The 22433-nt window shown below is 38.9% G+C and overlaps 1 protein-coding gene across 2 annotated transcripts in view; it reads right to left on the minus strand.

Moving 5' to 3' along the window:
• The window catches only part of spred2b (sprouty related EVH1 domain containing 2b), a 40912-nt gene that overhangs the window by 5324 nt on the left and 13155 nt on the right, over positions 1-22433 (minus strand). For both annotated transcript variants that reach the window (XM_056249833.1, XM_056249823.1), the window contains exons 2-4: positions 11551-11728; positions 11151-11319; positions 9856-9920 (exon numbers count right to left, since the gene is read on the minus strand). In XM_056249833.1, the coding sequence (XP_056105808.1) occupies positions 9856-9920; positions 11151-11319; positions 11551-11728 (412 nt within the window). The remainder of the gene's footprint in view (positions 1-9855; positions 9921-11150; positions 11320-11550; positions 11729-22433) is intronic.

Genomic DNA, 22433 nt, shown 5'->3' on the forward strand with positions numbered 1-22433 from the left:
GCCTAAACTCTCTTTACTCTCCTGATTTTTAGGAAATATGCCAACGCAGGAAAGAAAACGGTGTTCATCAAGCCATTCATGGGGTCTGTAGGGTCACTGGGATCAGATAATGCCGAGTTTTTCTATTTTTGAGACTAAACTCCAGCTGAGCGAGAGGAACAAGGAGTCTCCGGTGGCTGACCATTGCCCTTGCACCCTGGTCAAAACTCTCTCTCTCTCTCTCTCTCTCTCTCTCTCTCTGTCTCAGTCCAGCCTTGCCGGGCCTTGGTTTCCCCTTCGTGTTCATACAAAGACCTCAGAACTGCTGGCCAAAAATAATACAGGCGTCCCTCAAATCTCTGCCAAGAGAGCCTGAGCCGACATGATTTAAAAATACGTTTAGGAGGATAGCTGGTGCCGGACTGCTGGAGATAATTAAAAACACAGACCCTTTCAGATGTTTACACTGCCGTTCTAAAAAACACTGCTCCAAAGCACTCAAGCAGTATCAGGCCGAGTCTGGCCGACGTAGATATAAAAACTATTGAGCTGCCTTGCTGTCTACTGTCTTCTAAAGCCCCGTTCACACCGCCAGCGACACGCAGCGACACGATCCCATTCATTTCAATGGAGCGCTGGCGACTGAGACCGTTGGCGACAGAATGTGGGCGTGTCAAGCGACGCGAGACACGCAACGAAAGTTCAGAAATTTTAACTTTATGCAAATGAGAAGCGATTTTCGCGAGCAACGACCAATAGGAGGGACTGTCAGTGGAGCTCACGGCACCGTCTCGACTGCAGGCAAGACAGAGTTGCGGAGTGATTTGATTCACTGTTTTATATTATACTGTAGTGTAACCACATACTACGGAGCCCCCCTAGTCCCACTCTGTCAAAAAAAATTATTATAACTATCTCGTGGCCTCAAGATAAGTAACTCGTGGCCTGAAGATAGTATCTCGTGGCCTCAAGATAGTAACTCGTGGATACTCTCGTGGATACTCAAGATAGATCTATCTCGTGGATACTCTCGTGGATACTCAAGATACTATCTCGTGGCCTCAAGATAGTAAATCGTGGCCTCAAGATACTATCTCGTGGCCTCAAGTTGAGGCCACGAGATAGTATCTTGAGGCCACGAGTTACTATCTTGAGGCCACGAGATAGTGGGCCTTTCTCAATCTGTGTTCTTGTCTGTACTTGTGTCCTTGTGTTCTTGTGAAACGTCATCTTTTGTGGCCCAAGTACTGTCCCAATACACAAGTTTGCATTTTGGCAAGAACAGTTAAAAATCCCGGATGTGTTCTTGACACGCCCATTTTACCGAGGATGCATCGGCTGGTAACTTGTGTGAACTTGACGGCAGAAATATCCCAGCATTCAATTCGGCATTCGAGGAAGGAGAGGCAGGTCAATACAGTATTTCGTTTTTCTACAATTACGTACACTATTTCATCACTAAATTCACTTCTGAGAACATTTGATGCGAGAAATCAACTGTGTAGATTTCAAATATTGGCATTTTACGAAAATGTATGGCTAATCGAAAATGTGCTCAAACGTTTTCGGAAGTGAGAATCTCCATAAGCGCCTGCGGGTGTAACGTTAGCTATCGAGCCAACCGGCCAGTTTGCTCACAGACTCGTTTTTCCCCACAGTCAAGAGACCATTGCAGCCTGGCTGTTATCGTCAATAATTCTCGTTATGTTTGGGTACTGCAGACGGTGTCTGTGCGGGGGAATTATTGCGCAATACCAGCAAGAACACATCGTCTCAAACTGTCAGCAGCGTTCTGTGTGCTCGTCACCTTGTGAGTTCATTCTTCCAAGAACAACTAGCAAGAGCGTTCTCCCCAAGAACACAAGTCCGTTCTTTGCATTCTTGGTTTTGAGAAACACCCAGTATCTTGAGGCCACGAGTTACTATCTTGAGGCCACGAGATAGTATCTTGAGGCCACGAGTTACTTATCTTGAGGCCACGAGATAGTTATAATAATTTTTTTTTGACAAAGTGGGACTAGGGGGGCTCCGTAACATACATAAACGATGCATGGAAAACAACTGTCGACAGTCAAAATGTATGTTTGATTCATACACTGATCTTGTGTTGTAATTGTATGAGGCAAGTTTAGCACTGCTGCAGTTCAATTTATAGTTTCCCCTGCATTATGTTGATTATTATGGACAAGAAAATGTAACATTTGTCAAATTCGAATGACGTTTTAGTAACTGTTGTTGACAGTATGAGTGAGTTTAATTTGTTGATTGACCGATCGTTAATCTAGTTAATGACTTCTGTGGTTAATATAACAACACTCTCCAACAGCATAATATTACTTTTAAATCTTTTAAGCCTAATTCCTAGTCAAATTAGAATGATATCTTAGTTTTATATATGACTTGTGATTGTACTTTCAATAGATATGGCCAGACGTGCAGTCTACCAATAACATTAGAGCGACAGCACTACGAACGCCCACAATTAAGTGCAATCTTTCAAAAAACACACTACTGACCCTGAGAGTGGACTACGTAGTGTACCTTGTTTTGAGCTCTCAATCCGTTGCACATGCACTGTTGTTTTGCACTTGAGTCCGTGTGGCCACAAAAATCGAGCTACACGTGGATGGTGTGTACGAACATCGGCAGACTGTGCCGAGAGCGCCGTTTAGATGAATATGGAGCGCCTAAGAAGGTGGAGCATCAAAGCCACACCAGCTTGTCATCATGGACCATTGGACCAATAGTATTTCAAAGGCGTTTACCCGCTCTTTCTTGATTTGGCAAGCTGTTTTGAACTCCTAAAACAAACTCCAGACAAACTTCGTTTTGGCTGGTTTTTGTTTAAGATTATACCAGTTTTACTGTTTATCGTTACACCAGTTTGTTCTTCGATTTCACATGAACTATGTTGTAGGCTTTGGTTCATTTATTCCAATAGTTTGATGTCAGCATGTTGCGACACTCTTAGAAGCATAAAATACAAAGATATATTACGCAAGACATTTTGTTTGCTTCGTCTGTCATCTTTGACTTTCACTTTTTGCCTGTGAAATGCAGCATTAACATTTTGCCTTAGTAGGCAACACATAATCATGCAGCCTAATTTTTTGAACACTAAAATGTTGCCTACACTAGATTTTTGAACAGAAACGAAGGACAAAACAGAGAACAAAAAATGGCGCACTAAACTAAATCGCTAACCCCCACCACAAAATCAACCCTCTTATCGAAAAGCTCTGAAGTGTGTGGCGTAGCGCAGATAACAAGAGAGTTCAAAGGCACATGTGGCCCAACTCTGATTCAAAGGCATACCTTCCCAGCAGCAGAGCCGATGCCGGCCCATTAATGACGCGCAATCAGTGGCGCAGTGGGGGAGGACGGGAAGATAATGAGGGGGGAGCAAAACTGAAGTCTTTTGGGTAATTTCACAAATGGGCCCTCCTTCATTAAGTCTGAGGCTGGCCACCCTGTGGCACGAAACCACACCAGACCAATCCAAACTGTCTGAGCAATAAACTGGCTATAACCGGACATAGCTTAATGTGGCCCCATAGGACCTACTGAGAGAGAACCAGCATAAAGAGCACAAGAAAATAGAAGCGGGGTCAAAACCAGGCCCATACATGGACCACAACTGAGTACAGGGGTCAGAAACAATAACATAAGCCTTTAAAAACATATGGGAAGGACTAACTACTACATAAGCAAACACAAAAATGGAATTTGTAAGGAGACAGTATTGACAAAAAAAAAAAAACCATTCTTGTAAAATTTGCTCTAATGATGCTAGAATTTTACATTTACATTTATTCATTTAGCTGACGCTTTTATCCAAAGCGACTTACAATTGCTATATATGTCAGAGGTCGCACGCCTCTGGAGCAACTAGGGGTTAAGTGTCTTGCTCAGGGACACATTGGTGTCTCACAGTGGATTCGAACCCGGGTCTCTCACACCAAAGGCATGTGTCTTATCCACTGCGCCATCACCACCCCCATCCACTGCGCCACCCCCATCCACTGCGCCATCACCATCCACTGCGCCATCACCACCCACCATTTTGTGGCAGGTTACCTGGGTGTTGCAAGCTAATGTTTTCTGTGTTTTTAGCATGTTGCTATCCGGGTACTAGGGTTTTCTGGGTTGTTGAGAGCCTACTCCCAAGTGTCTAAGACAGTGGGGCCCAATCCTGTTCCTGTTCCATCTACATACTTGCAGAGTTCACATCCAACCCTGATCCAACAAACCTGTCTGTAATTATCAAGTGCACCTGAAGATCTTAATTAGCTGTTTTTTTTACCAGGGTAGGAGTTGAACTTTGCAGGAAGGTAGATCCTACAGGAACAGGATAGTCTGTTATCTGGTCTCTAGATGGCTCGGGTACGTCAAAGGGATTTATTCGGTTCTTGCTTGACTTTTTAATCCGTCATAACTTCTGGAGAGAAATATCGCAATATTGGACAAGGATGACTCGAGGCCATGTATCAAGCGCTTGTTTTCGAGCATGCTATCACATCATGGAGTATACTTTGAAAGGCTATCGATTTGACCATATGCATGCTAAACATTTGCATTGAAACTGAAGAGGGCTTTAGTGTCAGACTCTTCTAATAGCTGTTGACCTGGCCAGAGGAACATGTTTTGAGGAGCTGCTTGCTGTACAGGTTAGCAGTTAACATTGTAGATCTGAGCATAGTTGGATTTGCTGTGCATCAAAAGCTTTCCCGCGGCTCAGGTCAACCGCAAGCAATCAGATTTGATCGCACCGAATGCCCGCCATCGCTAAACGTGTGTGCGGTCAGCGTGTGCTCAACCCGCATGACTGATGCTATCTGGAAAGCGTTTTATATTCTGTATAGAACTCCAAACCACTGACAACAAGGGTTTCAGCTATAATTCCTCAATAAGACAATCCAGGGAGTGAAAAATGTGCTGGAACTAATTGAGTTCCAAGTCAAATTGCCTGTAATCAGCCATCTTGAGTCTTGGAAGGGCACCGGTGCTGAGAGCCTTTACGTACACATACTCCACATGCAGATGCCCAATCCTGCTAAGGACCGGAGAGGATAACAGAATAAAGGTTCTCTACCTCTTGCATAAAGAAGCATTGATTCTTTCCACCTCGTTTTTTTCCCCTCTTCCCAGAAATGTTAGTCTTCCACATCCCACTTCCTCTGAGCATCCTCCAGGGCCCTGGCTGTGAGCGCTCTATACAGCAAAGCCTTATCCTGCCTGACTGCTGCACAGGAAGTTGTTTTTTGTCATTTATATATTTCCTCCCAACACACACACACATACACACTACACAGCCCAAATTGTCAGAAACTCTACCATACTCTTTTAAAGTATAAAGTAAAGAGTGTATTCATGCAATATGTAAATCAAATACACACCTGAAACAAGGAAAAGCTCAAATTAGAAATAATTGGATTGTTCAACTAAAAATTCAAGCAGTGCATGTGACTACACTATTAGTTTATAGTTTAACTATATATATATATGTAGTTAGTATACTACATCTTGATCATATGAGCAGAACTTATTCACTAAATTTATTTAAGAACATTGTTATAAAAAAATATCTCCTTTGCGCTTTACAAAGTCAGTCATTCCAGTGTTACTTTAGTATCATTGATATACTATTCTAGTTTTTAGTTAAAATTTCAACAATTTCGTAGTGTTTCTTAACATTTTTATTAGCTTTTTTTTTTTTTTTTAAATATGTCTATATAGTTTTTATGAAGTTTACTGAGTGCACTTTTGGCACGCACCATTGTTCGATAGACATTAGTTTAGTTTGTTTGGATGATGTGAACGCTGTTCTTCGAACTCGGGTGTGCATTCACGAACTGAACCTGAGTCCACCTAAAAACAGTGATCTGGGGTTCATGTGAACTCTGGTACGGTTCACTTCTTATATGAATGCAATCCTATTAAACGGATAGTTCACCCAAAAGTTCTGTCATTAATTACTCGCCCTCATGTCGTTTAAAACCTGTAAGTTCATCTTCACAACACAAATGAAGATCTTTTTGATGAAATCTGAGAGCTTTCTGGCCCTCCGTTGACCCTATCGTAAAACTAATCCATATAAATTGAGCGGTTTAGTCCAAATTTTCTGAAGAGACACAATCGCTTTATATGATGAACAGATTGAATTTATGAATTAGTTTCATATGGATTAATTTTACAATCTCTTTATGAATATTTTGAAGCGTCAAAAGTGGTAGTTGCGCAGCTGTCAATCAAAAATACTAATTTCCCTTCATAACTGATGACTCATCATAGATATTAATGACAATTTTGAGTATCATCATTGAGCGTTGCTTTTGTCATGATGTAGGGTGATGCATTATGACCTTTGGAGCACTTGTTGCTCTCTGCTCTGCCAATCAGTTCAATGTGTGTGGTGACCTGGAAAGGCAAGTCTTTTTTTTTTTCATTCAAAGAGTATTTTAATTCAAAAGTGTTTAAAAGGTAATTTACATTTTAGCATGACGCATTGTTAGCATGTAAGTTACAGAAGTGTCGCTAGCATGTTTTGGCAGGTTACTAGAATGATGCCAGCCCCAATCTATTGAATGTTTAAATGTAAAATGTTTGACAGGGAGTAGAAGAGTCTTTGCCCATATGAGCATACGTAGATGCCACATTCGACCGCTCCAGACACGTCGGCCCGCCGCCATCTTGGAACGGTCCGCATGTCATAACTCACACTCACAGTAAGATTCAATGATGCCACAACATTGGGATAACCTTTCACAGGTGAAAATGTGTTGGTTTGGTTTTATATGTACTAACTCAATATTAACATTTTTACTACTGAGATTTGTCTAAAATTATTCAGAAAATTTTATTTGGAGCCATTTCCCATTATAGTGTAAATAAAACAAGGTTGCAACTTCCGAAAAGTTTTCCGTCTAATTCTGCTCATTATATCCAATATTCAAAATATACTGTTGTTTTTCTGGTGAAATAAAATGAATCAATACTGCAATCATTTTTCTGCTGTATTATATATGTAATACTGTGTATAATATTTGTATGTATTGTTAAATTGGTCCATAAATAAATCAAAATAATTACATATTCTTTCTTTAGTTCATGTATTAAAAACTACTTTCTACAACTTGTATTTTTACTACAATTTACTTCTTCAAAAGTTTTTAATCTGCTTTGTAACATTGGCAGTTTGATTAACTGACTCCATTTCAGAGCAAATATGCATTAGGTGAAAATATAAGCACAAGCATCTCAAAACCATGCGTCTCAGAGCACACTGAAGACACACCCTGCTAAATGCCCTGCATTCAGAGACGCAAGTCCATTCCCTGATCTGAATGAGCTAAAACGAGCTGAGGTTAAGTATAGGTTAGCTCACGAGGAACCATCAGGAGGAATGTGCATCCCAGCAGAGGAACAACTCCCCTCGACATAATCGCCCCGAGCTGTAAATCCAGACCCGCATTTCTGCTGTCTGCGGCCACTTGCCTCGCACGGCAATATATGGAAAGGTCATCAACACCAGCCCCCCAACCCAACAACTGCGCCAACGACCTCACGTGGAAGTGTGTGTCCACTCGCTTCCGACAGCCGCAGAATGTGTGTGTCCTGCAAAACAGGTAGGTTTTAAAAAAGAACCGGCGCGCGGCAGTAAATCTGGTTGTGTTTTCCGACGCGCACAAGAAGAGCATAAATTCCAGGACGGAAAGAAGCGTTGGATTAAGTTTCCTTTCAAGCTCGGGGTCCTTGGCTTAGCAGTCTACCCTTTTGGCCTGAAAGCGAGACAGACAGCGAGTGAAAGAGGAGCCATGAGGCTTCCCCTGTGCGTGCCCCCCCTCTCCCCCTCCTTCCACCCAGGGCGACAGTAAATCAGGATGGCAGTTAGCTAGGAAGCAGCTGCTAATGATAGTTTTACTGGGGAGAGCAGGAAGTCTTCTCCTGCTGCTCCTGGTCTCCTGTGACTGTGACAGTGAGTGTGCAATAGGCAAGCGTCGGAACAGAAATCGCCACAGGAAACCGGCCTGTGCCGCCATCACATCCACCATCTTCACAAAACAAAGGCCCGTCTCTTCCACAGTGGGAAAAAATATCACAAGGCCTTTTCTGGGACGCTTCACACACACACACTCAAAGCTGAAGGGAAGAGGAAGCTACTAAATATTGCTTTTTAAAAACGTATATGTCCTTAGTGCACAATGGCGTGAAACAACACGCACCGCCGATGTGTTTGGGTGAGGAAACGTCTGGATCATACAGAGCCACGCACATGACATGAGGTGAAGCAAACACCACGAGCTAAGAGTTCATTCACATTTGTTCCCTCGTTTTAGCTGTACTAATTCGCTCGCTCAGTTTTGTTCAATCGTAAATGTAACTAAAGCAAGGGAACAAATTAATAAAATCTGTCCACAATTTATCTAAATAAATGAAAAACATTTACCATATATTAATAAATAGGTTTTTTTCTTCTGAATGTCTTATAAGGGGCTTTGTAATATTTCACTCCAAATTCAAAAGAAATAAATAGGAAAGAGAAGGAAGCCTGAAAATCATTTGATTTTTCACATTTATTACAGTAATGCAATAAATCTCAATCTCATCACTGTAATGCAGAAAAATGTATTTGTTATTATATCATATTTAAATTGTTTTATATTGTATGTAAATACAATTAAATTATATATGATTTAAATTGTGTATATTATTGAAGTATTTACCCATAACATTCATATTTGTTACTCTCTTTATTCTATGTAGTATACTCTTTATTGTTTTGTAGTATTTAAAAAAAAAACTATTACTGAAATGAGAATCTAACTAGAATAATGGGAATCATCCATCATTTCTTAAACAAAAATAATGTTTTAAACATTTATTAAAAATGCCTTGTTGACACATTATGATAATAGGAATATGATAAAGTAATAATACAGTAATAAGGGTCATGAAAACCCTATTACAACAAACTCACAAAAATCTTTTCATTAGAGACTACTACTATCATCAACAAATCAAATACGTTTTGCTATTTTTTTTAAAAAAAAAATTATAAATATTAACAAATCAGCATTATAACTGCAGAGCTATTGATATACGAAAAATGAGGAAGAACATTTAATAGGTCTAAAAATATTTTCATTACGAATACGGGCAAAAATCTTAGAACAAATGATCAGTTTAACAGAAATAATAAAGGCATAGTTGCTTTTTTGCCCATTCTTCATCATTGTCTTCTGTGTATCAGAATAATTCAGTGTCATCGCGTTCATGATCAGACGTACCGCTGTATCAGTCTCCTTATTTGCACATATATATTTGATTTGAAGAAGACAGGATGAAAAATGTGTGCATACACGGTGCTGGAGTATATGAATTATGTCCGATACATGCTTGCTCTGGATATGAATCGTGAGTGTAGCTAAAGAAACCGCTCTCATGCACACTCATATTTTTCACGTGTTGGTAGTCAAACTCCAGCTCCACACTTTTGTGTTACTGTACTGAGGGAACATACACTTATGGGACGCGTTAAACGGTCTTCTGTGACATTTGAATTCTCCGCTGTAATGCGATCTCATGCATAATACAACGCAGTGATTGGATTAAAAGAGTTAACTCTCATGAATAATGCGGCAAAAAGCTCAGAAACTCAAGACAGAGACGCGCACTTGCAGCCAATCACCACTCCACTTTTTCATGATGTTGGTTCCACTTTGCTTTTCAAACCGGAAGAACGAAATGGCTCCAGTAAATAAAAAAAATAACCACATTTCCCTTAATAATAAACAAAGAATAATGTCAAATAATCACAAAAAATGGGTTAGGGTTTCATGACCTTTTAAATAATCATTATACAACAAAGGCTCTTACTGTGAACACATCGTCATCTCCAAGTTCAGCCTCATTTTGGAGTGTTGAAGAGGAAGTTGTGGAACCTAAAATAAAACACACAAACAGGAGACATGAGCCGACAGACCTTCACATATCCTGTCGGTTAATGGTGGTGTTTGAGGTCGGAGAAAGAAAGAAACTGACGAGACGACAGTGAAAGATTGATTGATGGATGAAACACAACTCCAGCCAGAAGTCCTAGAGCGCATCACATCGCTAAAGTATAGCCTCTCTACTCTTAACACAGATGGTTGCAGTTAATTCAAAGTCTTGCAGCACATTTAAGAATATGCCGTAAGTATTATTTTTCTGTTGTTCTAAAAACAATAACACAATATGCTTCTGAAATAGTAAAAGTGGTATGCGGTTTAAACTTCTCTGTTTCTTTTAAAGTCCCCCTGTGGTGAAAATCAAGCTTTTAATGTTGTTTATATAAACTATGTGGTATATATGTGGTGTTTTTGATATGATTTAAGACAAACAATGTGTATATTCATAAGTCAACACCATTGCTGAGTATTTTCTCCTTAAAACTGCAGTGAACCAAAGAAACCAAAAACGTGGTTTGAAATCCCTGGTGTTTCTGACGTCACAAACTACCTTGTAACCAATCAGATCAACGTGTGATTGTCAACGAGTGGATCTCTGAGCTGGTGTGAGTGAGTGGAGGCGGGGCAAATTTGCATATTCATAGAACCGTGTATACTTAATGAGGCAAGGGTGTCGAGTTACATTCAAGCTATTTTAAGTCATGAAAAAACATTTTTTCAAGAAAAAAACATTTAAATGTAATTTGGGTGATCAAAGATGAGTTTTAAGGGATAAAGTTATTGACTTTAAATATTCATGTTTTGCTGTTTTTTCTAGCTAATACAACAGTGGTCTTAGACTTCCTACTGACACCTACTGGTGTGGATGCAGCATCACACACACACTTTTTTTAATTGATGCAATTGCGGATACCCTATTCATTGATGTATTTGTCACCCAAGATTAACACCACAACCAAAAGCGTCTAATAATAAGGGTGAAACTAAGATAAAGTGAGTAGTCAGCAGATCATGTGATCTCAACATGGCTGTCACCGTGAGGGGAGACTCCTCTTATATGCCTAGTGTCTTCCTCATATGTGAGTGCATAGCATTTTATTTCCAATAGTTGTTAACTTTTTTTTTTTTTACGTATGCAACTTTTTTTGTGGAGCCAAAAACATTTAGTAGTGCACTTTTAAGCCTGGAAACATGCAAGTGTTTTTCTACTTTCGATGTTCTCACCCTCCGTAATGTCCTCCAAGGCTTTCCGCACACCTCTGTCGAAGGCACGGGCATCGGCGGGGCTCTGGAACGTCAAGCCGCATTTTTTGTTTTCGACCTTCCAGTGGTGAAATGTGGGCGTGGCCTTCGTGTAGATCAGATCCTTCCTCACGAAACATTCCAAAATCACCTGCCAGCCAAAACAAGTGAGACATATCTGAGCCTGAGCCCACAGACTTGTGCTGCTGCTGCACTGCTAGAGGTCATTGTCTGAGAAAAGTCTTGCAAATCACATAACAAATGAGTTTGTAACCAGGTTTGTCTTGGAAAAGAACCCAGCATGCAAAACTCCCCAGGTTGTAAATCAGCTTGATTTCCTAGAAGCCCCCGGGGAGGAAGACTATGAGTGTTGGTGCCACACCTGCTTGTCTTTGAGGCGCTCGCCATGGATGAGGAAGTCGCTGTGTCCGGTCAGCTCAGCGGGCATCACCTTACAGACGCCCACCCTGCTGAGGCCCCCCCCCTCCTGTGCCAGCCATCCCCCACTCGAGTCATCTCGGGTCATGACCACCGCTTTCACGCGCACAATGTAACTGTCACTGAGAAAGAGAGAGAAAGAGAAAGACACATGAATGGGACATAATCCAAATGATATGAATATATTTGCAACAAATTTTGTCATATAAAAAATGACGATGATGATGATGATGATTTTAATGCCATTATGTTTGTCTCTTATAATAGTGTCTTTGATTTAAATTTCAGTAGCATAAATGGTAAAGTAACATTAAAGTGAATCATTTCAAATTTTCAAAAATGATTCAAAACTCAAAAATGTAGTCTAATGAATATCAAAAATTCACAGTAGTCCCCATGTGGCAGTTTTCTATGTATGTATGTACATGCATTTTAAAATGTAATTTATTTCTGTGATGCAATCTTCAGTGCCACATGATCCTTCAGAAATCATTTTAATATGCTGATTTGGTGCTCAAGAAACATTTCTGATTATTTTCAATTTTGAAACTGTGATATTTCTCAGGATTCTTTGATGAATAGAAAGTTCAAAAGCAATCATTCGAAACTGAAATCTTCTGTAACATTCTACACAGTTTTCACTCTTTTACACTTTTAATCAATTTAATGCTTCCTTGTAGCCTGGGAAAACCCAGACAACTTCCGGCAAATTTAGATTTGCTCTGAAAGTTAGTCTGGCAAAGAGCTCATTCAAGCCCATTTCCAATCCGCCGAAATCGCGGCACCAATCAGAAACATTGGGGTAACGTGTAAACCAATCTTTACACGATGACGACAGCGCTGGGATTTTGAAGCAGATTTTGTAGCCTACATTACAAAGATGGATGCCGCCGTCGAACATCACTCGTTCCAATCAGCTATCGCGTCTGTTTTGAACGTTTCCTTTTTGTTAAACCGAGCAAAGAACAACACTCGGAGATGTTTCTCCGCCGCTCTGCGTACGTCATCTCCTTCATCGCTCTGATTGGGTTTAGGTCTATCCGCGACGTCCGTTGGTGACGCCCCTCTGGAAATGATTTGTTTATGATGCTTTGCCAGACCATAACTCAGTTACAACTGAGAATGCTCTGGTTTTAACCAGGCTAGCTTCCTTGCGAATTTCTTTTAAAAAATCTTATGGAGACCAACTTAATTTCAATGTAACACAGGTAGTGTAATTTCAATAAATTCATTAATTTATGGATTTTATCATTAAAACTAGGGATGCACCGATATGAACATTTTGGCCGATACCGATAATTATTTATATTTAAAAGCTGATAACCGATATATTGGTTGACAAAACTAAATCCAAATTTTTATATACATTTTGAGAGCCGGATTACAGAAACAAAAGTCTCACTTTTAAAAACCACGTCCCAAGCACACAATTATAATGTTCTCTCATTATAATTTAATGTAGCCTATAAAACAGACTTGTGCTGCACTAAACTCCATTTTCCTTTTTTGAAGTGATTTCAATCATATTTCAAGCAATTCAAAACCATCATGGTGAACACTGCGCATCTGAAGTGTCTCAGCTGAAGGAAATAATCCATTATTTATCGGCTTTAAAATATCGGCCAAATTTTCTTTTCAGGCCGATAATGATAACATTAAAAATGATCATATACCGGCCGATACCGATATGGTGGCCGATATATTGTGCATCCCTAATTTAAAAAAAATGTATTTCAATAAATAACATTTTATTTTAGCCATATCCTAGTATCCTACCCCAGTAATACTCTAAATCCAGCTGTGTGTTTTCCATTCATCTGCGGCTTTACACAATGATGTCAGACATATCACTCTAAAAAATGCTGGGTCAAATATGGACAAACCCAAATGTTGACCAAAATTTTAACCCAACTTCAACTTTCACTTTCAACTGTAAATTTTTTTTAATTATATTTTTAACCCAACATTTGGGTTTGTCCAAATTTGACCCAAATTTGGGTTGAAACAACCCAGCATTTTTTAGAGTGTAGCAATGGGGAAATCAAGCATCAACACCTTAAGCCAAACCAAGGCGGCCTGTCAGTATGAAATCCACAATATTCACAGTGTTACACACAGCCAGAGGGCAAGGCGGCAAAATTAAACCAAATTTAAAAAGTCATCTGCACTCACAGTGGTCCAGAGCCCGAGCCAGGTATCCTTTCAAACTAACTCAACCGTTCTTCCCCTGTAACGCCGTGAAAGCCAGCAGTCAGCCTTATATGGTAACCTGAGCTGGCGTGTTCAATAATTAACCAGAGAAGGAGAGTGGACGGGTGAGGAGGTGAGGGCACATCTCAAGACCAGAGAGCAACTAAATCAATAGGCTGAGCCAGAGGAAGGAAACGGCCTTGTGTACGTGTGAACGCTCACAATCGACATGAAGACCTCAAACCTCTGACTCACAAAGAAAATAAACTTTTTAAGATATCAGTTAATTCCCACCAGACAGTAGTGAGATTAAGTTGAGCGCAAATGAAGACTTCTCAGGTTCTCCACGTAGGAAAAAACCCTAGTAATCTCACGCGTCTCGTCTAGAATTTCAGGAGAGATCTCAACAATGTCTCAAACTGTGCTCAGACAGATACTGTATAATAGGGGTGCACGATTCAGAAAATGTCACGATTCGATTCGATACCGATTTTTTGTCTCAAGATTCGATTCAAAATCGATTTTCGATTCAAAAACGATTCTCGATTCAAAAAACGATTCGCAGTATATAAATGTAGTTTACTTTTTCCTATGTGATTGATTGCAGTAGACACAATTTAAAAGAACAAAAAACACAACAAATTAAATGTAGTTTGATATTACTTTATATGTCTTCATACAAAAATAAAAACTTTTGCAACTAAAAAGTGCAAAGTGCCAAGCTTTGGCCAGCTTTCAAATACATTTAATTCAAGTTTAAAATAAAACTTAAATAAAAAGCTTTTACATTTAGCTTTAAAGTGCTGTAGTCAGATCAAACAATTATGCTAAATGTGGTTTAAGGAGTACTTCAGCTACCAGGCTGACTGTTGAAATGTGAACTCGACTGGACACATTGAACTTCCTAAAAATATACTAATGTCATAGAACCCTTGCGAAATTATTTTAAATAGATTTTAAAAAGCCACCGCTACTGGTAACATCTATGGTTTAGATTGATTTGTTTAGATCCAGTGAAGTCGTTCATAGGCTTAATTTGCGGGTATCTCCAGTTAACTAGCAGAGCATTCATTTAGTTCGCTATTAAATAAGAGATCTGTTGTTTTTGAAATCAAGCTGAGCGCTCTTTGCCGCTGCTATCAGTGTCATGGATACAGTGTTCTCTGTGGCTCGCGCAGTCTTCACTCGGACACGCGCTTCATATCGCCGTTGTGGAGACTCCGGTGCAATCACAAAATAAAATGCACACAAACGTGATGAACATATTGGGTTTTGATTAGAGAGAGAGAAAAAACTATACGAGGGCGGTTAAGAACCCGTAACCTCTGACACGCTTGGCAAAAGATCTACAGAACTCAAACATAATCTGCGGATCGATGCATTTATTCACGGGTTGAGCAGAGAGGCTGCACAGTTTGACCAGCGGGCGGCAAGAACTTGCAATGTAACTATTTATCAGACCGGCCCTCGCAGCCTCGAAACACTACTAAAAAACTCTAAACACACCGGTAAAAGTCCTGACTCACCCGATTGCCACTCCGCCCGTGCACGCCATTAAAAAATATATATATAAATCGATTTTTGGAATTCTATGAATCGATTCTGAATCGGTAAAGATTGAATCGCGATTCAAATGTGAATCGATTTTTTTGCACACCCCTACTGTATAAGCAGAAGGAAATGACCGGGAGAAACCACAACACCCAATATAGTAAAGGAAGTCTCGCCTATCAGATAAAAGAGCCAGTTGCTTTTTGGTAAAGGCAGCAAACGCTTTAGCAGGACCTGAAAAATATTTCAGCTAAAGAAGCTAAATGTATGATACCATTTTTATCAGATAATATTGGTGATTTGCCATGTTTTTGAAACACAGGATTAGACAAGAGTTTGGAATAATGGAGCACCAAGGCTGCATTTATTTGATAAAAAAACCTGTAAAAACAAACAGCAATATTGTGAGATATTATTACAATTTAAAATAACAATTTTCTATTATGATATGTTTTAAAATGTCATTTATTCCCGCGAATTTTCAGCATCATTACTCCAGTCTTCAGTGTCACATGATCCTTCAGAAATCACTCTAATATGCTGATTCGGTGATCTATTATTTATCATAGTTCTTATTATTATCAATGTGGTTTTTTTTTTGTGGAAATCATGATACATTTCCTTTTAGGATTTGCTGGCAAAAGAGAACGTGACAGAGCTCGTAATAAAAGAGATGATGGCGTTTTTATTACACAACAGGAGAGTAAGGTATTTTATTGAACAGATAAATTGTCCTATGTATCTCTCTAGAGTTCACTGTAAAGCATTTCTATTGTGATGAAGTGTCATTTCATTTTTTTTGAAGCACTGTAACATCTTCAGCTAGTCAGCTTGAGATCCTTTCCATCTAAACTGGTTAGCCTAGTAGAGAATGTTTTATGAGCAGAAAGATAACCATATTCATCTGCACAATCAGGCAGAGCCGAAGCACAACCAAAACAATGTTCTTCCGCAAAATGCATGCAGTTCTGTTTTTTTATCACTAGAGGGCAAAAAGTTACATAATGTACCTTAAATGAACTTGAACTTTCATTTTTTGAAAGGGTCTACGATTACTGATTGCGACCTCCTTTGAATGGATTCATTTTTATGACTTTTAGGAGAAACATCTGAGATGAGGCGTATGCTTAAATGAAATACACTGACTGACACAATAAAATGTTCCTCTGGGATGTGAAGTCCCTTTGAAGAGCATCTAGAACAATCTTGAGATTGAAAGAGAATACGACAGGATCTACAGAACATGTCGTGGCACGCAGGCCACATCAGCCATATGAGCGGGTATTACGATCATCCATTTGTAATTATTATCGTAGATGTGGCTCCTCTAGTGGAAAGAAATAGAGAAACGCTGTCTGTGGGATTCGAATTAATGAGGGAGGAAGTCCTGTGGGAGCAGCACCGTCTAATGTACTTACACTTAGAGAGCCAGGCCAGGGGATTGTCTCTATGCCAGAGTCATTCAATATCAGCAGCTAATTAAAATCAAATCAAATGTAACTCCTCATAAAACTAGGTGTTTTTCATAATTGAACGAGCGGAGGGCTGGTGATTCCTCTCTAAGCTGCAGCTGTCGGTGCGATTCACACACACGTCCTTCATGTGCCGTTGGGTGTCTGGGGTACTGGGTCCAAAGAGTGTGTGTGTGTGTGTGTGTGTGTGTGTGTGTATTTTTTTGGTTTTAGATGTTAGTATTATTATTTATATACTATTATAGTATTTATAAATATTTTAAATTAGCGGCTCTATTTTTAAATTTTCAGTTCACCTTAAGGTTTAGTACGTTTTTTGGGCCTATGTGCTTTTGCCATTTTTATTAGTTAAAAAAAATCTATTTCGATTTTTTAGATTTCGATTTTTTAGTAATTTGTTTCAGTTTTAGTAATTTAATGTAATACTAAACTTGTTTATTTTCTCCATTTAAGTTTCTTAAGTTTAAGTTTTTCAATCTAATATTTGTATTTTATTTTTAGCTATATATATATATATATATATATATTAAGCTTTGGGGTAACGCTTCCTTTTACAGTCCAGTTACCTATGTACATACTATGTACTTATTATAGTAATTACAATTACTGGGTAATAACTAGGTACTAACCCTGAACCTACCCCTAACACATGTACTTACCTTATATTAGCCAGTACTTTCTAGGTAAGTACACTGTAAGTACACGTAAGTACTGTACTGTAAAAGGAAGTGTTACCAGCTTTTGTATGACAAATAAGCACATTCTCCCTTATTATTGTAATGCAAAAAAACAAAAAATTCTCATTTAAATGTAAAAATTATTATATTAAAGTTTATAATAACATTTATGGAAATAATGACAATATTGGTCCTTAATTTTTAGTTTTTTTAATTTAGTAATTTTTTGTTTTTTTGTAAATTGTCAAAAGACAATTTATAATTTTGCCGATGAAATGAGACCTAGAAATGTATTGAAATGTACTAATTAAATTGAACAAATTACATATTTTGCACAATATTTAATGAAAACACAGACAAATAATTAAACCAAAAAAAAAATGTTTATTATCAAGGCTGACGGTTTTGGAGCAAACATAAAGAAAAACTACCATGTCTGTTGTGCCAAAATGCCAGACAAATGATCCTATAGTCAATGTCAGTCATTTAGTTCACTGGTGGATATATGATTTAAAAGCAATGCTAATATTACCGGTAAGCTCTCTCACGATGGATCTAAAAGAGGACGCATGATAAAACCTGGATGTTAAATGCAGAAAGGCGAGTGAAAATGTCACTGAAGTATGTGTGAGTGTTTATGTCTGTGTGTGAGAGAGTGAGTCATTCTATCCATCTGTGATGTGGAAATTTACAAAAAAAACACTCCTTTTTCCTCGCTTTTCCCTCGTACAGTTTGAAAGATCGCACCCCTTTACTCTCCGGCGAGAGCGGGAGGGCCCACGAGGGTACAGGGGTGACATATACATTACAAATGGAAGAACTGAAAAGGACTGATCGTCAATCTGAACATGTCCACTCATTTATATGCTAAAGCATTACCTCTTAACACACTGAAATGTTCTCTTACATTTCGAACACACTCTTATTAGTCACTGAATGTAACGTCTGATTAAAATTAGAGACTGCCGTTTCCTTTCTGTGATGTCACTGTCGCTTCCTGTTGTTTATCTCCTTTGTCCTTCCAAGGACACTAGACATTTATAACAGAAGACTTATTTTTTTTACTCAAATCTTTGGCATTTTAAGTCATCAACATATTTTAGAATTCCTTGCATTACATAGTCTTTCTTTACTTGATACAGACGAACAAAGACATCACAATCACGGTATGCTGAATACTGGAAATAAAAACAGTATACTGAAAGTCTCGGAAATTTGGTATTTCCATGACCTATCCAGTTGTTCATGATCACTGTATAAGGATTTTTCTTTAGGACCCTTTTTACAGAGGAGGATTTCCCTTTCTATGCGAAGTAACTTAGGAATATAATTTAAAGCAAAAAGTCCAGTCTGTTCCTCGCATGAAGCTTGGAGAGTTAGTGTTAGATCTTTCTCGGATAGAAAAGATTTGTGTGATGATTCAAAACTTCACCTTTTGTGTTTCACAAAACATAACAGCACTTTTATTCAACCTGCTTCTTAGCAAAACTGCCATCTAGTAGGCAGTCATCGCTGTATTTTAACATTATTACGAGGACATAAAAGATCACAATCTCTAATCACTTGAAAAGTAGATTGTGGATGTCTTCAAGATCGATCACATGATATAAAATCATCAGATCAAAATCACCTCTACAACAACGCTTATTCCATTTCACAAAAATTATGATTATAGGGGCAGATTGTCAATTAATAAAGACTTCTTTTGGCAGCTGTTCTAGCCTGGTTAAAACCAGAGCATTCTCAGTTGTAACTGAGTTATGGTCTGGCAAAGCGTCATAGACAAATCATTTCCAGAAGGGCGTCACCAACGGACGTCGCGGATAGACCTAAACCCAATCAGAGCGATGAAGGAGATGACGTATGCAGAGCGGCGGAGAAACATCTCCGAGTGTTGTTCTTTGCTCGGTTTTTAACAAAAAGGAAACGTTCAAATGGCTTAAAACAGACGCGATAGCTGATTCGAACGAGTGATGTTCGACGGCGGCATCCATCTTTGTAATGTAGGTAACAAAAATCATGTTCAAAATCCCAGCGCTGTCGTCATCTTGTAAAGCCCGCCCCAACGTTTCTGATTGGTGCCTCGATTTCGGCGGATTGGAAATGGGCTTGAATGAGCTCTTTGCCAGACTAACTTTCAGAGCAAATCTAAATTTGCCGGAAGTTGTCTGGGTTTTCCCAGGCTACAGCTGTTCTGCAATATGACCTCAAAACGAAGTAATGTAATATACATTAAGAAAAGAAGCAATGTAATATAATGTTGCCACAGACACGTTTTCCCAATGAGCCTGGGTTGGGTTTGAAACAACATGAGGGTGAGTTAATGATGACAACATTTTCATTTCAGATGAAGGGTGTTATCAGACTGTTTTTTTTTTTCTAAGAGCAATAACTAGTCATTGAAACAAAACAAAACTAGAACGAAAACCACACAAATTTAGTCACGACAAAATTTCCATGACCCTGGAAACCCAAAAACCTGCATGACTCAAATGCTTCTGCAATTTTCACCTCCAATCATCCAATGCAGTTGTTTTACCAGTGATAGTTAGCTGGTCATCTTTTCCAAGTAAATAACTGAGAATATTTAGCATGTCTCTTTAGCATGCTGGGACATCTACCATCTGGCTTATCGGGGGGGAAAACAGGGTCATAGAATTACAGGCATTTACCAGACATAATGTGAAGCGTGCGCGTACACACACACACACACACAACAGAATGTACGAAGGCGGCGAAAGCCACGACTCCCTCTGCTCGCTGCCGTCCCAGGCTGGAAGGTGTCTCAGTTCGGCCTCTCTCCCATCTGTGCGACAGTGGGCGTCAGGCCAGCGTCACACCCCACCGTATCCAGCCAACAAACAACCCTCTGAGCGCCACACAGGTGACACCCCATCAACCGCAACACAGCCATCCTTCCTACTCCATTCAAACGTGTCACACGCTCATTCAATTGTTATGGCCTTTTAATAGGGATCATAATGGAGAAAAAAATGGTAACACTTTATTTTAGTGTCATTGTTCCACATGTTACATGTAGTTACAGTAATGCACATGCAACTAACCCTACACCAAACCTAATCCTAACCCTATAGTAAGTACATGTATTAATACTCGGTACTTAAATGTATAATTAAACTGTAACAAGGACACTTTAAAATAAAGTAGAACCAAAAAATAAATAAGAAAAGCAATAACCCCCATCCGCTTTTGTCCTGCACTCACCCATGAACACAAGTGTCCGACTTGTATTGACTAACAATGTAAAAATAAGTTTTTTGGAAGTGAAGATGTGTGCAGTTCAATTATGGCGAACTCACAGGGTAGCATGGCTACATAAATACTGGTTCATCAACACTGATATATATATATATATATATATATATATATCATTTGCATTGCTAGACTCTATTTAGGCGGTTTCAAACCCTCCTGTTTTCAAAGATTTTCAGTGAATAATATCTTAAAGGGATAGTTCACACAGAAATGTATATTGTCAACATTTTCTCACTCATGTTCTTCCAAACCCATAAGACTTTTGTTCATCTTCGAAACACAAATGAAGAGATTTTTAATGAAACCTGAGAGATTTCTGTCCCTCAATTGAAAGTCCATGATGCTTCAAAAAGTTCATAAAGAGAAATGGTAAACAAACTCAACCATACATGCTTGACGGACGCATATAAGAACAAACTGATTTTGTTCTTGAGGAACCTCAAACATGCTTCTCATTGGTTCTTGTGCTCTATGTTGATCAATGTGAATGTTTATATGTCAATAAAAACCTAAATTAAATCGGTTCATCATCGATTAGTCTCTCAGAAGACTTGGATTAAACCGCTTGATTCATATGGATTACCTAATTCATATACATTACAACTTTTTGAAGCATGCAAATTTTGATTGTGTTGACATAAATCAGAAATCTCTCTTAAAATATCTTGATTTGTGTTTCGAAGAATAAGTCTTATAGCTTTGGAATGACATGAGGGCGAGTAAATGGTGACAGAATTTTCTTTTTCTTTTTTAGATAACTAACCCTTTAAATTTCATTCTGTTCCTCAAACAAAACTGTCATTTCATATGACTTCTGAAAACTACTTTCATGGTGTGTTTTGTCTTTTTTTTAGAGCTTGACAGCCACTGTTCACTGTATGCTTTCATAGTATGGAAAAGAGTAAAATAAAGAAACTCCTACAGCTTTGGAACAAATGGGTGAGTAAATGATGACAGAATTTTCATTTTAAAGTAGCCTAAACTAACATTATAAATGATCCTTTAACAAAATAAATGGATTACATTTAACCTTCACGAGATTCCCCAGGTTTTCCACACAATGAACCCATCTTCCACTGCAGGTAGACCTCAAACTCACTTGTTTTATGGTCAGTCCAGTCAGAAACTTCAAACAGCTAGTTCCACAGAAATGACATATTTCCCCTTAAGATGGAGGTGAGAAAAGGACAAACCTAAATGACCTTGACACAAAACAACACAAAGTACAAATATATTTCCAAGCTGCCCATATTAAAAGGTCATAGAAAGCCACTGGGATTCTTCGGTGCCTTCCGAAGGGCCGGCCAAAATACCCACTCAGGGGTTCCTTGAAGATAAAAGGTCTACAAGTTCCAGTTTACAGAAGTAACAATGACAAAACTTCTTGCAGAATTTCTGTGGCTGGGTATTTTAGTGTACGTGCAGGTTGTCAGGCCACAGAGAAACTGTGGTGAAGTCAGGAGAGAGTGACGGATAGACTGATGTCTCACCATAGTTTAGTCTATTTGATTACAATCAGGGGCACCGGCGTTACAATAGGGCACAATGGTTTCCGTACAATGTGGAATTGTCCACGTTCTCCAGGCTCTAAATGATATGTCGCCACCTCTTCCCAGAGTCTCAATGAGATCAACAATGGACGACTCAGGGAATTATGACAG

This window comes from Rhinichthys klamathensis, unplaced genomic scaffold, assembly GCF_029890125.1.
Source record: "Rhinichthys klamathensis goyatoka isolate OS25496 unplaced genomic scaffold, OSU_Roscu_1.1 h1tg000003l_1, whole genome shotgun sequence".
Taxonomy (NCBI): Eukaryota; Metazoa; Chordata; class Actinopteri; order Cypriniformes; family Leuciscidae; genus Rhinichthys; species Rhinichthys klamathensis.